This window comes from Macaca nemestrina, chromosome 1 (genome assembly GCF_043159975.1).
Source record: "Macaca nemestrina isolate mMacNem1 chromosome 1, mMacNem.hap1, whole genome shotgun sequence".
Classification (NCBI taxonomy): Eukaryota; Metazoa; Chordata; class Mammalia; order Primates; family Cercopithecidae; genus Macaca; species Macaca nemestrina.
This window is the reverse complement of record NC_092125.1, coordinates 141015246-141032694: the sequence shown is the minus strand read 5'-3', so window position 1 is coordinate 141032694 and position 17449 is coordinate 141015246. Positions and strand designations below refer to the sequence as shown.

Genomic DNA, 17449 nt, shown 5'->3' with positions numbered 1-17449 from the left:
AATGAGGAAATGATTAACATCAAATATATGATAGTGCTTACTTCTGGGGAACGTGGAGGGCGATGCAGTTGGGAAGGCACATAGAGGCCTTCAAAGGTTCAGTATGTTATGTCTTACTTTGGGTGGTAGATCTATAGGTTTCCATTTTATTCTTTGAACTATACATTTATGTTTTATACTCTCAACTGTATGTAGGTAATGTTTCACAATAAGAAAAAAACTGGATTTATAATGTTCTTTTCAGTCTTTTTGCAGCAATTTTTGTTATCAAGCATCTAAGTTTTTTGAAGCACAAATTCCCAAAACTCCAGTATGGGTTCGAGAAGAAGAGAGGTAATTTAAGTCATTGTGTATACACATTTGTTCATATATTCTATTCTAATAATTTGTTTCTGCTTTTTGAGATTAGCTGAGAGTAGGTCTAGTTTTCTGTAAAAAGTGACCATTTTATACACTTTAATTATGGGGAAATGGTTATATTTTAAGCATAGCTATTAAGGATTTTACACTTAAAATCAGAAAATGCATACATACAAATGTTATTTGTTTGTTGTTTTAGCTTTAATTGCTAAATCAGAACTTTAACTCCGGTGCCCTGTGATGCTAGTTATGTCTGTGAATCCTGTTAATATGATAATCCTGGAGGAAGAATGTTACATTTTTTCAGAAGTTACTGGGTCTTAGGATCCAAGTGAACTCTGCTGTGAGGAAGGTTAAAAAGTTCAGGTTCATTTACTCTTTATAAAAATCAATACTCTATTTTATCAATTTAAAGACAGACAATTAAAAAGTAATTTTTTTTTTTTTTTTGTACAAAAAGTTTATGAGCAATGCTGGAGTTTAGCCTCTTGGGAAATGATTTAAATACTTGCAATGTTTTACCAGGTGCTAAAGTCAAGAAAATTTTATTATTGAGGGTGAAATGGCATGATAATATAAAGGTAACAAGTTATTGTTACGACTGCATTGCCTAGAAATTCCAATCAAAGGCTTAATGAGATAATGCCCAAAATAAATTCATGTTTGAAAGAGTGTATCATAACAACACAAGGCAGTGTTACTTGCCGTAAGATAGGAACTATGCTAAATAAACTAATGGCCTAAACATAATGAGATGCAGGTTAACTAAAAAGCTCTGACTCAAAAAAAAAAAAAAAAAGCCGAAAACCTTGAAGTCTTTTCTGATGCGTAAGGCGAGATAACACCACTCTCAATTCAAATAACATCATTTATGCTGATGACAGCACGTGTGATGGCAGACACTTCTGCCTGCCAATCCAATCCTGTGTGGTTTAGGATATGGAAAATGTGACACTGTGGCGCCCTTGATAATTGGGTTAAACGTAATGAAGACTAAATTGTTCATCATTTCACCACCAGCCTGTCAGCCTTCTTGTTGGGAAAATAAAAGATTGGCATTGTTCAACATGACTGGGAAGCTAAGAGTATTTTTTACTTACTCTTTTTCTCCTTTCTTAATATTTCTGTCACTAGAGCGGCCCATTACTTCCCCAGTCCTCTGAGAGCAACATATTTTATTCCCCACTGAAACCAGTGTTTCCTCAAGTTATCCTTAACTTTGCTTCCAAAGAGATTTTCTCTACATCTTAAATTTAACCCTTTGTGCCATCCTCATTATCTACCTCAACTGTTTCAAAACCATTTACCAAACTACCTTTCCTGCCATCTCTGTTTTCTTCAAGCATAGGTATTGGTACTTCCTTTAGCTAATTTAAAACAAGTCTTCCAGCCTGGTGTAGTGGTTCATACCTGTAATCTCAACACTTTGGGAGGCCAAGGTGGGCGGATCACTTGAGCTTAGGAGTTTGAGACCAGCCTGGCCAATATGGTGATACCCCGTCTCTACTAAAAATACAAAATTTAATTGGGTGTGGTGGCGGGCATTTGTAATCCCAGCTACTCGGGAGGCTGAGGCAGGAGAATCACTTGAACCTGGGAGGCGGAGGTTGCAGTGAGCCAAGATCATATTGCTGAACTCTAGCCTGGGCCACAGAGTGAGACTCTCAAAAATTAAATAAATAAATAAAATGAAGTAAAACAGGTCTTCCTCTAACCTTTTCCTAAAATCTTACCGTCCTATATTCAGAATGCTCACTTTTCCCCAAAACTTGAAGCCCTTTCACTTTATATTTGCAGTTCTTGAAATTCTACCTTAGCTATATACCCTTCACTACCTCACTAAAAAAGAAAGATGAAAATGTCCTTTGTGCCAGGCACGGTGGCTCATGCCTGTAATCCCAGCACTTTGGGAGGCTGAGGCGAGCAGATCACGAGGTCAAGAGATCGAAACCATCCTGGCCAACATGGTGAAACCCGTCTCTACTAAAAATACAAAAATTAGCTGGGCTTGGTGACACGTGCCGGTAGTACCAGCTACTCAGGAGGTTGAGGTAGGAGAATTGCTTAAACCTGGGAGGCAGAGGTTGCAGTGAGCTGAGATCCTGCCACTGCACTCCAGCCTGGTGACAGAGCCAGACTCTGTCTCAAAAAACAAAAACAAACAAAAAAGCCTTTGTTTCCCTAATCTAAATGAATCAACTTAATTTACATTCAAATTGTGCAGTAAGTGCTTAGTACCTGGCAAGCTACACACATACACATACACATATACAAGTATAAAACCCAGCCTGTGAATTTAACAATCACTGGATGGCAGAACATGAATTAAACACATTTGTGTTGACTTTAATGGGGACCTGGCCTATAAATGAGCAGGGTTAGGACGTTGCATAATGAGAAACTGTGAGCAAAAGTGAGAAAATAAACTTGTGGGAATGGGTTGGGATATTGAACATTGGCTGACTTGAAATTCGGGAAACGAGAAGATAACAATAGATAAATAACAAAGGGCCAGACTGAGTGTGGTAAACCCTCAAGTACTGGGGAGCCATCAAATGTTTTTGAGCAGAATTTAATCTGATATTGGTGTACAAAATGAATTAAAGAAGAAGGAATCATAATTAAAGAGCTAAAAGGGTTCTTAGAGAGATTTAATCCAACCCGTTCATTAAGTGTATTTCTTAAACTAGTGATCTGTATGAGACCAGGATTCTATTTGTTATATTCCACTTGATTAGAAGGAAACAGTGAATAATCTATATATATGCATCTGCCTCATTGTATAGCATAACTATAGCTCTTAATTACATATAACACTTGTCAGTGTATAACCGTATCAGTATCTTTTATATATGGGTGCATTTGTGTTACCTTAATTTCCAAATTCTTAGGGGCAGGGATTATGTCCATGCTATTTAATTAATCCACTAGAGGTCACTGTTTTTTCAGAGACATCTTTTTACCTGTGCTAAGGATCAGAATTCTAGAATTTGATATTTTTAAAAGCTTGTCTGGCTATTGCACATTTAAGCTCTACAGAAATGTGATATTTTAAAGAAAGTCTGTTCACATGTGGTATGGGATACAACATCCTGAGCCAGTCTTCCTTTAGGGAGGAAAAAATTGCTTCTTGTAAATGGTGGCATATAATATTTAATGCAGAGATATTTTTACTAGCTTACGGTGAGTCATGATAAATAATAAATTGCATCATAATAGTAATTTTAATAATCATAATTTTAAAATAATAATAAATTTTTATGGCCAGGTGTGGTGACTCAAGCCCGTAATTCTAGCACTTTGGGAGGCCGAGACTGGTGGATCACCTGAGGTCAGGAGTTCAAGATCAGCCTGGCCAACATGACAAAACCCCATCTCTACTAAAAATACAAAAATTAGACAGGAGTGCTGGAACACGCCTGTAGCCCCAGCTACTTGGGAGGCTGAGTAAGGAGAATCGCTTGAACCCAGGAGGCAGAGGTTGCATTGAGCCAAGATCACACCATTGCACTCTAGCCTGGGCGACAGAATGAGACTAAGAATAAATTGTTAAATTCACCCAAAAGATTAGATATCTTACTGCAATGACTTCCAAACTTTCGACCACTATAATAAATGCATTTTACATTATGATCTCATATATGCATATAACTAAAACTAAAACAAAACTTCTGTGAAACAATATTATCCTTACTACATGAAATGCCTCTGATATTTTCTACTCTGTTGCTTTTTTAAAACATTAGCAGCAACCTACTTAATTGATTGGTCCTGATCTGCAGTTTGAAGAGCACTGTTTTGTTGGATGTAGCTCAGGTTTTTGGTTGTTTTACCGTAGGAAACCCGCTTCTCAACACTGAGTCTCAGTTTCCTCATTTGTAAAAGGGAAAGGTTGCATTTAACTTCCAAGTTCCCTTTGGTTCTAATGATTTACAGTTCTAAGCCAATTGTGTCATTAGTCACTGCTACTGTAAAGAAAGTTTTCTACATAAGGAAATATTTATTAAAATGATGAAAATTAAAATTATCTGCTTAAGACTAGAGAAACATACTACCTTGTAGAAAGGTCTGTCTTAAGAATTTTGAATAAAGTTACTGACTTTAATAATTTGATCTCTTTAGTCTGTAAAAGTGAAGGCTGATAAAATACAGATCAAAGCTTTTAAATTATGAAGAAAAACCAGGGATGTTTTAGAGCATGTCCTGAACAATTTGAACTTGGCATCACTGAGGATGCCATGACCTTACACACCGTTTGGAAACAGAATATTGAATTTGACCTAATTTGGTCTTTCTTACATTATTGTGAAAGCCAGTAAGTACAGGCATATCTTGGAGATATTGCAGGTCTGGTTCCAGACCACCACTATACTAAAGCAATAAAGCAATTGTGAATTTTGTTTCCCAGTGTCTGCAAAAGTTATGTTTCCACTATACTGTAGTCTTTTAAATGTGCAGTAGCATTATATGTTTAAAAAATAATGTACATACCTTAATTTTAAAATATTTTATTGCTTAAAGATGCTACTGATCATCCGAGCCTTCAGCGAGTATTAGTCTTTTTGCTGATGAGGGTCCTGTTTTGATGTGGATGGCCGCTGACTGATCAGGGTGGTGGTGCCTATAGGTTGGGGTAGCTGTGGCAATTTGTTGAAATAAGACACCAATGAAGTTTGCTGCATTGATCGACTTCCTTTCACTAAAGATTTCTCTGTAGCATTAGATGCTGTCTGATAGCATTTTGCCCACAGTAGAACATCTTTCAAAATTGGAGTCAGGCCAAGAGCGGTGACTCATGCCTGTAATCCCAACATGGTTTGGGGGCAAGGCAGGAGGATCCACTTGAAGCAAGACATTTAAGACCAGCCTGGGCAACACAGCGGGACCCATCTCTACAAAATGTTTAAAAAATAAAAAATTAGCTGGGTGTGGTGGCACACAACTGTAGTCCTTGTAGCTACTTGGGATGCTGAGACTAGAAGATCACTTGAGCATAGGAATTCATGGTTGCAGTGAGTTAGATCAAACCACTGCACTCCAGCCTTGGCAACAGAGCAAGACGCTGTCTCAAAAACAAAAAACAAGAAAAAAAGTTGAAGTCAGTCCTCTCAAACTTTATTGCTGCTTATCAACTAAGTTTATGGAATATTCTAAATCTTGTGTTACCATTTCAACGATGTTGACATCACCTTCATCAGGAGTAGATTCCATCTCAAGAAACCACTTTCTTTGCCCATCCATAAGAAGCATATCCATTCAAGTTGGATTATGATATTGATGCAATTCAGTCACATCTTCAGGCTCCACTTCTAATTCTTATCTTGCTATTTCCACCATATCCATAGTGACTACCTCTACTGAAGTCTTGAACCACTCAAAGTCATCCATTAGGGTTAGAATCAGCTTCTTCCAAACACCTGTTAATGTTGATATTTTGGCCTCCTCCCATGAATCCCAAATGTTCTTTTTTTTTTTTTTTTCTTTTTTTTCAGACAGAGTCTCACTCTGTCACCCAGGCTGGAGTGCAGTGGCGCAATCTTGGCTAACTACAACCTCTGCCTCCCCGGTTCAGTGGCGAAATCTCAGCTCACTGCAACCTCTACCTCCCAGGCTCAAACGATTCTCGTGCCTCAGCCTCCCAAGTAGCTGAGACCACAGGCAAGCGCCACCACACCCGACTTATTTTTGCATTTTTAGTAGAGATGGGGTTTCGCCATGTTGGCCAAGCTGGTCTCAAACTCCTGGCCTCAAGTAATCCACCCACCTCGGCTTCCCAAAGTGTTGGGATTACGGGCATGAGCCACTGCGCCCAGCCCCAAATGTTCTTAATGACATCTAGAATGGTGAATCCTTTCCCCGAAGGATTTCTATTTACTTTGCCCGAATCCATCAGAGGAATCACTATGGCAACTATAGCCTTAGGAAACGTATGTCTTAAGACTTGAAATTACTCTTTGACCGGTGGGCTACAGAATGAATATTATGTTAGCAGGCATGAAAACACTAATCTTGTACGTTTGCATCAGAGTTCTTGGGTGACTAGGTACATTGTTAATAATCAGTAATATTTGGAAAGGAATTTTTTTTTTTTTTTTTTTGAGCAGTAGGTTTCAACAGTTGGCTTAAAATATGCAGTAAGCCATGCTGTAAACAGATGTACTGTCATTTAGGCTTTGCTTTTCCATTTATGGAGCACAAGCAGAGTAGATTTAGCGTAAGTCTTAGGGGCCCTAGGATTTTCAGAATAATAAATAAGCCTTGGCTTCAACTCAAAGTTACCAGGTACATTAGCCCCTAACAAGAGAGTCATCCCGTCCTTTGAAGCATTGATGCCACATATTTACTTCTCTATAGTTATGAAATCCCTAGATGGCATCTTCCTCCAATATAAGGCTGATTTGTCTACAATGAAAATTTGTTTAGTGTAGCTATCTTCATCAGTGCTCCTAGCTAGATCTGCTGGATAACTTGCTGTACCTTCTACATCAGCACTTGTGGCTTCACCTTGCACTTTTATGTTATGGAGATGGCTTCTTTCCTTGAATCTCATGAACCAAACTTTGCTATCTTCTACCTTTTCTTCTGCAGCTTCCTCACCTCTCTCAGCCTTCACAGAATTGAGGAGAGTTAGAACCTTGCTCTGGATTAGGCTTTTGCTTAAGGGAATGTTGTAGCTGGTTTAACTTATCCAGACCACTAAAACTTTCTCTATACCAGCAATAAGGCTGTTATGCTTTTTTGTGTTCACTGGACTAGCATTTTAAATTTCCTTTAAGAACTTTTCTTTCGCATTCACAACTTGTGTACTGGCAAAATAGGCCTAGCTTTTGGCCAGTCTCAGCTTTTGACATGCCTTCCTCACTAAGCTTAATCATTTCTAGCTTTTGATTTAAAGTGAGAGATGTGTGACTCTTCCTTTTACTTGAACACTCAGAGGCCATTGTAAGGGTTTTGTTGTTGTTGCTGCTGCTGTTTTTTGAGTTTTTTTTTTTTTTTTTTTTGCATTTAGTAATGCGTTTTATTTATTCTAGGTTGCATATATTTTTACATTTTTAACACCTGTGCTATTGAAATGGATCTCACAACTGATAGAATCTTAGATTACAGCTGGACGCAGAGGCTCACACCAGTAATCCAGCACTTTGGGAGGCCAAGGCCGGTGGACCACTTGAGGTCAGGAGTTCAAGACCAGCCTGGCCAACATGGTGAAACCCCGTCTCTACTAAAAATACAAAAATTAGGTGGTGGCATGCACCTGTAATCCCAGCTACTTGGGAGGCTAAGGCAGGAGAATCGCTTGAGTCCAGGAGGTAGAGGTTGCAGTGAGCCGAGATGGTACCACTGCACTATAGCCTGAGCAACAGAGTGAGATTCCATCTCAATAAATTTAAAAAAAAAAAAAGTGGGGGGGGGGCTGGGTGTGGTGGCTCACACCTGTAATCCCAGCCATTTGGGAGGCCAAGGCAGGTGGATCACCCGAGGTCAGGAGTTTGAGACCAGCCTGGCCAACATGGCAAAACCCCGTCTCTACTAAAAATACAAAAATTAGCTGGGCATGGTGGCTCACGCCTGTAATCCCAGCTACTCGGGAGGCTGAGGTGCGAGAATCTCTTGAACTCGGAATGTGGAGGTTGCAGTGAACCGAGATCGGTGCCACTGCACTCCAGCCTGGGTGAAGAGCGAAACTCCATCTCAAAATAATACGTAGATAAATAAATAAAAATTAGCTTTTCAGAGAGACAGAAGTCTTATCTTGTTGCAATCTCAAAAAAAAAAATTTAAGGAAAAGCAGTATTCAATGTCAGTGAGTCTTCCATTGTAAAGTTACTAATTGGCCTGATTTCAATATTGTTGTGTCTCAAGGAATAGGGAGGCCTGAGAAGAGGAAGAGAGATGGGTGAACAGCTGGTTGGTGGATCAGTCAGAACACACATATTTATCAATTAAGTTTGACATTTTATGTGGGCTTGATTCATGGTACCCCAAAGCAATTACAACAGTAACATCAAAAATTACCATATATTGCTATAACAGATAATAATGAAGTTTGAAATATGATGATTACCAAAATGTGACACAGAGAACACATTTTGTTGAAAAAAATGGTGCTGATAGCCTGGCAGACACAGTTACCACAAACATTCAATTTGTAAAAAATGCAATATCTGCAAAGCGCAATAAAGGAAAGCACAGTTAAACAAGGTATGCTTGTATAAATTTATTTACCAGATTTTATAATACCAAAACCAAACAATATCCCTTAACATTTATAAGAATAGTATCTTTATATCACAGTAAGCTCACTACCTCATTGGTACAGATATTTAAATAAATTTAAGATTTAGACAAATTCACAAATTCCACCTCCATACTTTTATCAAGGTTTTGGAGTCAGAAAGGGCCTTGGAGGTTTTCTAGCTCCTCATCTTTAAGGTATGTAAAATATCTGGAGTATATCCGTAATGTCATGGAGACTAACAGTGGTTCTCATAAAATGTCTCTTGATACCCTGTTAGAGACAAAACATTGACCTAGAATGGTCTGGGTCGTGACGCACTATGATCCTTCTCATCTTGTGAGTTAGAAATTTTTTACCCACTTGGTGGCCAGAAACAGACCACACTGAGTTTTGATCCTCTGAGACAGTGTGCTCATATAGGTAATTATATAGTTGCAGTTATAAATCCTGTTTGGCTAAATGTAGGCTCTGATAAGCCTTTGAAGGTGAGAAGTCTCCTGAATTGTAACCTAAAATCTTAAATCTAAGGAAAGGAGGACAAATATTGAAAATCAAATTATGATTTTAAAGATCAAATTGGGGTGAATGGTTAATGCTGACAGAGCTAAAAGCGCCATCATCTGGTCCAGAGTAGGGGATTTCACACGTTGCTTCTTGGCAGTAAACAGTAGAATCTCAGAGGTGCGGAAGCCAAAAACCTCTGCAGAACAACTACAACCTCTTCCTGAACAGCCACCTCTGTTGCTTGATATGCAGAATAAAAGCTTTCTGAAACAGGGTTTAACATGTCTCAAAACAGATTTGACAAGTTCTCACCATACCTGCTGCTTCTGCTGGTTTATATATAACATACATACTCTAAGTGATATATATGCACATATATATAAATATGTACGTATATCCACTAAGTTCTTTGGCATAAGTTATTTCTAGTTTTAGATTTACTTTGCTAAAATGAAAACCAGTCATCTAATTTATACCTTAGTGAAGGTAAGATGAAAATGTTTATGAAGAAACAGCTTACAAGCGTTCTTTAACTAGAATGGTTACATATTTTTGTTTTTTAAACTGAGCTTTCATAACTGTCTTCAGGACAACAAAAATTGTGGGAAGAGAATAGAAAATACTTAGCTGGAAGAGAAATGGCACTTTCTCTTCAAACAAAAGGAATTTGGATTTCATCTAAGAAAGGATAGAAAAGAAAGAGCAATGTAACTTGGTGCTTCATTCTTTCTAAAACAACACATAACAAAAACAAACTGGAATTTTATATTGACTGTTTAGTTTATTTCAGTGTCAGGTACCATTCTTTATAAACTGGGGATCAGGGAAGGTATTTAAGGTTCCTTTAAGATAGTTAACATCTAGAAACAATGTTGAGTTTAGTTCTCAGAAGAATTACACAAAGGAGAAGAAAATAGTTTGTAAAGTATATTGAGTTCCTGTGAAAGGGATTAAGCAAAGGTGGTATCCTTACAACTTTTTTTGGGTCTTTTTCTAACACTAAATAGAGGCAACAGGATATAGAAAGAGCTTGGCCTAATTTGAATCCTAGATTTACTACTTGTTAGCTATGCGATCTCAGGAAGTCATTTAACCCCTCAAAACTTGTTTCCTCATCTGTAAAAATAGAGTTGAAGGCTGGGTACGGTGGCTCACACCTGTAATTCCAGCATTTTGGGAGGCCGAGGCGGGCGAGTCATGAGGTCAGGAGTTTGAGACCAGCCTGCCAACATGGCGAAACCCTGTCTCTACTAAAAATACAAAAAATTAGCTGGGCATAGTGGCGGGCACCTGTAATCCCAGCTACTCAGAGGCTGAGGCAGGAGAATTGCTTGAACCTGGGAGGCGGAGGTTGTAGTGAGCCAAGATTGCGCCACTGCACTCCAGCCCAGGCAACAGAGTGAGACTCTGTCTCAAAATAAAAATAAAAATAAAAATAGAGTTGTAAATTGTGTGAGGATTAAATGAAATAATGTATAAAACCACCTAGCAGTTTGGGAAGATGAAAAAGTGCTGGAGATGCATGGTGGTGACAGTTGCACAACAGCGTAAATGTTCTTCATGCTACTGAACTGTGTACCTAAAAATGTATTAAACAGTAAATTTTACCACAATTTAAAAAATACACCTCGCATATGGTAAGTAATGCTGATTTTTCCTTTGCCTTCTTTAAAGATGTAATTTTCTTTTAATTCTCAAAAATAACAGGTTGTATATAGCAGGAGATGTTGAAGCTGTCTTAAATTGCATTCATAATTTACAGTAATGTTTATACATTTTGATTACCATTTGATTCAGCTACACTTGGACCTCATTCTTGTTTGGAACTATTCTGCCTTCAAGATCTTGAAATAAGAGCTTCCCGTCTCTGACCACAACCTCTATCTCAATCTGCAGCTATCACTCCCAAGTCTGCTTTGTGACCTCATTTTGACCTCCTATCTCTAGCCTAGCTCTATTCTTCTGAGTTAGCAGACCCTCTTACTTTTGTTTTCTTGAACTCTACAGTCAGCGATTACAGTGTCCTCTTAAACAATTGTAGATTCTTTCTCCCTTAACCTTCTGCCATGTCCACCTTCCCAACCTCCAGTCATACTTTTTTCCTATTTAGCTGCTGAACATTTTGGGGAAAGTTCTCAAATAAGACCATTAGCACTTTAGATAAGCTATCTCATTTAATTCAGTCCTCTTAGCATCCCTGGGGAAATATTATGTTACTCACTTTATGAATGGTGGAACTGAGGCTCAGAGTGGTATGGTGATGCACCCAAGGACACTTAATTATATATAGATTTGGGATTTAAACCCAGGTCTGTCTGATATCCAAGCCTACATTCTTTGTATTCCTTTGGCCCTGTTCTCTCTACTATATTTTTCCCACCTTTTTTTTTCTTTCTTACTGACTTTAGAATAGACCTTTTCTACTCTCAAACTTTGAACCAACCGTAGTAGATAGTTTAACCCACTTTACTGAACCAATTGAGGGCATCCAGCAGAATCTCCTTCAACATCATTTTCTTCGTATGGGCTCTCATTTCTCTGCCTCATTGCTGATAAAGTACCCTCCTTTATCTTGCTGATTCCACTTTCTATCCTGGGCCTTGCTTTATGATTTATTTGTATTCTGCCTCCTTTGAGATATCCCTTCATATTGATTATTTTCCCTCTACCTTAAAAAAACCTGAAAAATATCTATTAGCCGTCTTACAGTAATTGGTGATCTCAGCAAGAGCCATTTCAGGGGAGTAATGAGTACAGATTCCAGAAGGCAGAACGTTGATAACTGAGTAGGAAATATGGAAGTTGAAAATGACAAGGGCAGACTTCTTTAATAAAGGCTTATGACGAAATGAGGAGGGGCTGTGTGATCGAAGGACTTTTTTTTTTTAAAGAGATTGGGTAGAGTTAAACATGATTACATGCTTTTAAAAAAGAGAAAAAGGGAGAGGTTTGTAGAGTAAATACCCCAGAGTGAGATTCATGGGATTAGCCTCAAATGCCTTTATATATAGGCTGTATCCATCTTTATAAGCCCTGCTGAAATGACACCTCTCTGAAACTCCTTTTGATTGACTCAGGAGGAAGTGTTTCTTCTCTGATTTCCTGTAGCAGCTTCTACATCTCTCATGGCATTTAACACATAACTGTCTTGAATAACAGTGTAGTTATTATGAGCTTTACTGTCTGGGTTTGATTCCTGGCTTCACCACTTACTAGCTGTGTGATTTTGGGCAAATTGCGTATTCTCTCTGTACTCAGTTTCCTTATCTATAACAAGGGGATAATATTAGTAGCTACATCATTGTTATGAGGATCAATATCTGTAAAGCTCTTAGAACTTGCATTTTTCTTCTACTGAATTGTAAGGTCTGGCTGGATGTGGTGGCTCACACTTGGTAATCCCAGCACTGTGGAAGGCTGAGGTGAGGGCAGGGGGGTTGCTACTACTCCAGTGTAACTGCTTTCTCAGAAATTAAGGCAAAAAGTCTTACTGACCACGTAAAGGAAATCCAACAGAATTATAAACAGTCTCTGCCTTTAAGGAGCTTGTAAGTCTAGTTAAGAAACCAGACTTAAACATACGAAAAGTTAAACATTGGCCAGGCACAGTGGCTCATGGCTGTATTCACAGCACTTTGGGAGGCCAAGGTGGGCGGATCACCTGAGGTCAGGAGTTCGAGACCAGCCTGACCAACATGGAGAAACCCCATCTCTACTAAAAATACAAAACTAGCCAGGCTTGGTGGTGCATGCCTGTCATCCCAGCTACTGGGGAGGCTGAGGCAGGAGAATCACTTGAACCCGGGAGGTGGAGGTTGCAGTGAGCTGAGATCACACCATTGCACTCTAGCCTGGGCAACAAGAACAAAACTCCGTCTCAAAAAAAAAAAAAAAAGAAAAAGAAAAGTTAAACATTTAGGTAATGGTTCTAGTAGTAGGCCATAAAGGAGTTCATGATTAATTGTGTTAATTGTACAGACAATGATGACTCTGGAATTTAGGGAAGGGATTTACTTTAGTCCAAGTTAGTCAAGGAAAACTTTATTGGGCTAGTGGAATTTGAACTTAACCCTGAAAAGTGAGTAAAGTTTGAGTAAGAGAGAGACTAATCCAGATTTCTTGTTGATGAGTTTGAGAGTACTTTGTCCTTTAATTTTTTTTTTTTTTTTTTTTAAGATGGGAGTCTCGCTCTGTCGCCAGGCTGGAGTGCAGTGGCACAATCTTGGCTCACTGCAACCTCTGCCTCCCCGGTTCAAGCGATTCTTCTGCCTCGGCCTCCTGAGTAGCTGGGACTACAGGCGCACACCACCATGTCCAGCTAATTTTTGTATTTTTAGTAGAGATGGGGTTTCATCATGTTGGCCAGGATGGTCTCGATCTCCTGACCTCGTGATCTGCCTGCCCAGCCTCCCAAAGCACTGGGGTTACAGGCATGAGCCACCGCACCCAGCCTAATTTTTATTTCTGTGTTCTTGTTACAGGCATCCCGATTTTCAACTGCTAAAGGAAGAACAGAGGTATGGTTGAATCAGTATCATTTACCATTTATATATTTATGTTAATAGAAACATTAGGAGTGAACCAGGTGATAGGAGCTCTTGGACTTCCTGTGCTGATGCATTATGTAAATGTCCCATTCTAGCCCACACAAAGAAATATTTGACCTGTTCAGCTTTTTCTTTTGTGATGGTAAGATGATGTGTTTGATCTGTATGATTTATTGTACAGCTGTTCCTCCCGAGGAAATCTAATTTAACCTGTTGAAATAGGACATAAACACAGCCTCCATCTCAGATACCGTGCTTCTTTGTCAACTAGATTGTGCCTATTACATTTGTTGAAAGGTTTTTATAGTCCTATAGGATTTCAAAACCAATAATTTACCAGTTACTTAATTATTTGAAAGAACATCTAAAGCATTAATATAAATTCCAAGTTGTGATTTTCTTTCTAAACTTTCCTCATGGTATTGTTTGCCTGGTATGGCCATCTCTCAAAACACATCCCTTAACTCTCAGAATAAATGTTCCTGGTTAATAGTCACTACCTTAGTCACCAGGGCATTGAGCACAAATAAGAGATATTTATTTGTTGATGTATATTCTTTATAGCTTCAGAGTAGTATAAAAACATATAATTGCCTTAAAACTCCAAGAGAAAGTATGAAATACCTGAAAGTTAAATTGTTCTAATTTTTTGAGCTTACACCTATTTTTACTTCTGATGCAAGAGACAGCCCCATGGCTATATTGGCTAGATTCTACCTAAAAGATGGTATCTAAGACTAAACTAACTTTTCGTCTTTTTTCTTCATTCCCATCTATGACCTTGCTTTCAACTTTTATGTATATATATATTTTTTCCTTTACATTTTCCCACAGCTTACTTCTTGACCCAGAGTCTTTTTCATCCTGATCTTTTAAAGTTTTGATATGTGTCTGTGCTTGAGAGCGTCCTTCTTTGTTTCAAGTTTGTATTGGCAAAGCTACTCTTGCCTTCTCTCTTTCATAATTCTTTATCTTATTCAAATCTAATCTGAAAATTGAAGAACATTGTCAGGGACAACTTTTGTCTTTTATTGTTAGCATGCTGTTGTAACTCTGGATTTTAAAATTTAAATATCTTTTATTGAAAAATGTTGATTTGCTAACTTGTTCTGCTATGCCTTTCCTGTGATTTTCATTCTGTAGAATTTTCTGTACAACAGTCAACCAGAATTAGAAAATGTTTACCCATTTATTTTTATCATTTTATCTTTTCAAACCTAAACACAATTCCTGTAATTTTTTTTTATTTAAGAAACCGATAATGACATTTTCTTTCTTTTTTTTTTTTTCGAGACAGAGTCTCACTCTAAATCACCCAGGCTGGAGTACAGTGGCGCCATCTCGGCTCACTGCAACCTCCGCCACCTGGGTTCAAGCAATTCTCCTGCCTCAGCCTCCTGAGTAACTGGAACTGCAGGCATGCACCACTGCTGCTGGCTAATTTTTGTATTTTTAGTAGAGACAGGGTTTCACTATGTTGGCCAGGCTGGTCTCGAACTCCTGACCTCAGGTGACCCACCTGCCTTGGCCTCCCGAAGTGCTGGGATTACAGATATGAGTCACCACACTTAGCCAAAATTTTCAAAAGAAAAACTTTTTTAAAAAAGGTCAGCCAGTAATCTCAGCACTTTGGGAGGCCAAGGCAGGTGGATCACTTGAGGTCAGGAGTTTGAGACCAGCCTGGCCAACATGATGAAACCTCATCTCTACTAAAATACAAAAATCAGAGGGGCATGGTAGTGTGCATCTGTAATCCCAGCTACTTGGGAGGCTGAGGCAGGAGAATCACTTGAACCCAGGAAGCGGAGGTTGCAGTGAACCAAGATCTTGCCACTGTGCTCCAGCCTGGGTGACAGAGCAAGACTCCATCTCAAATAAATAAAAATAAAATAAAATACAAAAATAAAAAATAAAAAGGTCAGCCGGGCATGGTGGCTCATGCCTGTAATCCCAGCACTTTGGGAGGCCAAGGTGGGCAAATCACTTGAGGCCAAGAGTTTGTGACCAGCCTGGCCAACATGGCAAAATGCCATCTCTACTAAAAAAATACAAAAATTAGCCAGGCTTGGTGGTGCCCACCTGTAATCCCAGCTACTCGGGAGGCTGAGGTGGGAGAATTGCTTGAACCCAGGAGGCAGAGGTTGCAGTGAGCTTACTTTACACCATTGCAATCCAGCCTGGGCAACACAGTGAGACTCTATCTTAAAAATATATATTTATTTTTATATTATTTTTCATATTATATATTTTTTAAACTACATATCTATTTTATATATTATATATAGTATACATTATGTAATATATAAGTGTATGTTACATATGTAAATATAAATATATACTTTATATTTTATATATTTATATATTATATACACTTTATATTTATATAGGTACTTTATATATATTTATATATACATATGTTTGCAACAACAGGCAAATCCAAATAGTGCAGTGGGACAGCATTATCAAGTTTTTAAAAAAGTTTTGCTGTACTCCTGTAACAATTTTAAAATAATTGGAGGAAAAAGATGAAGGAAGAAGACAGAAGAACTGTATCAAAAAATATATTATTAATAGGTGTACTGAAATTATAGGCTTCTTCTGAAACTAATATATCAGAACCTAGATATAAGGTTTTGCCTAGGGAATAAAAATTTCTACCTTGAAAGTTACAATGTATAAACACTATGAGGTACTTTCCTATTGTTTCGGGTTTTATTGCTATTTGTTATTTAGTTATTTTATTTCTCTTTCATTCTACAGTGGCCATTCTGGAGAAGAAGTACAGTTACGCAGTAAAGCCATTAAAACATCAGATATCGACAATCCTAGCCACTTTGAAAAGCAATATGAATCTTGTTCTTCTAGCACTCACAGTGGTAGTAGCAGTGATAATGAGCAAGACTTTGTTTCCTCTATTCTACCAGGAAACAGACCAAATTCAACAAGTATTAGACCACAGCTGCACCAAAAAAGCATAATGAAAAAGAAAGCTGGTCACAAAGCTGACTCCAAACACAAAGACAAAGAACAGACAGTAGTAGATGTCACTGAGCAGTTAGGCAATTGCAAATTAGATAGTCAGGACAAAGATGCTACATGTGAACTTCCTTTACAGAAAGTAAATACTCAGAGTTCTTCAAATAGCACTTTGCCTCAAAGATTAAAAGCTTCAGAAAATTCTGAAAGTGAATACAGTAGGTCGGAAATAACTTTGGTAGGCATAAGTAAGAAAAGTGCAGAGCATTTTAAGAGAAAATTTGCCAAATCAAACCAAGTGTCTAGGTCAGTCTCTAGTTCAGTGCAGGTGTGTCCTGAAGTTGGAAAGAGGAACTTACTTAAAGTTTTGAAGGAGACTTTGATTGAGTGGAAGACAGAAGAAACTTTGAGGTTTTTGTATGGCCAGAATTATGCTTCTGTGTGTCTGAAACCTGAAGCCTGTCTGGTTAAAGAAGAACTTGATGAAGATGACATAATCTCAGATCCAGATAGTCATTCCCCTGCCTGGAGGGAATCTCAGAACAGCTTGGATGAGTCTTTACCTTTTAGGGGCTCAGATACAGCCATTAAACCACTGCCGAGTTACGAGAATTTGAAAAAAGAAACTGAAAAGTTAAATCTGAGGATCAGGGAGTTTTATAGAGGACGATATGTTTTGGATGAAGAAACCACCAAATCACAAGACTCAGAAGAGGTATGTCTTACAGACATTTGAGTTTTTCCAGGTCGTTAACATTTGGAAAACTCACCACAGCAAATCTTGGAGCAGGAAGGGTATTGAAGAGATAGATAATTGTTAAGT

General features: G+C 38.3%; 1 protein-coding gene across 3 annotated transcripts in view; it reads left to right on the top strand.

Moving 5' to 3' along the window:
* Positions 1–17449, top strand: part of LOC105485389 (RNA polymerase II associated protein 2) — a 99368-nt gene that overhangs the window by 8236 nt on the left and 73683 nt on the right. For 2 of the 3 annotated variants that reach the window (XM_011747698.3, XM_071079137.1), the window contains exons 6-8: positions 245–333; positions 13585–13620; positions 16411–17341. In XM_011747698.3, the coding sequence (XP_011746000.2) occupies positions 245–333; positions 13585–13620; positions 16411–17341 (1056 nt within the window). The remainder of the gene's footprint in view (positions 1–244; positions 334–13584; positions 13621–16410; positions 17342–17449) is intronic. The other variant, XM_071079163.1, reaches the window with a different exon arrangement.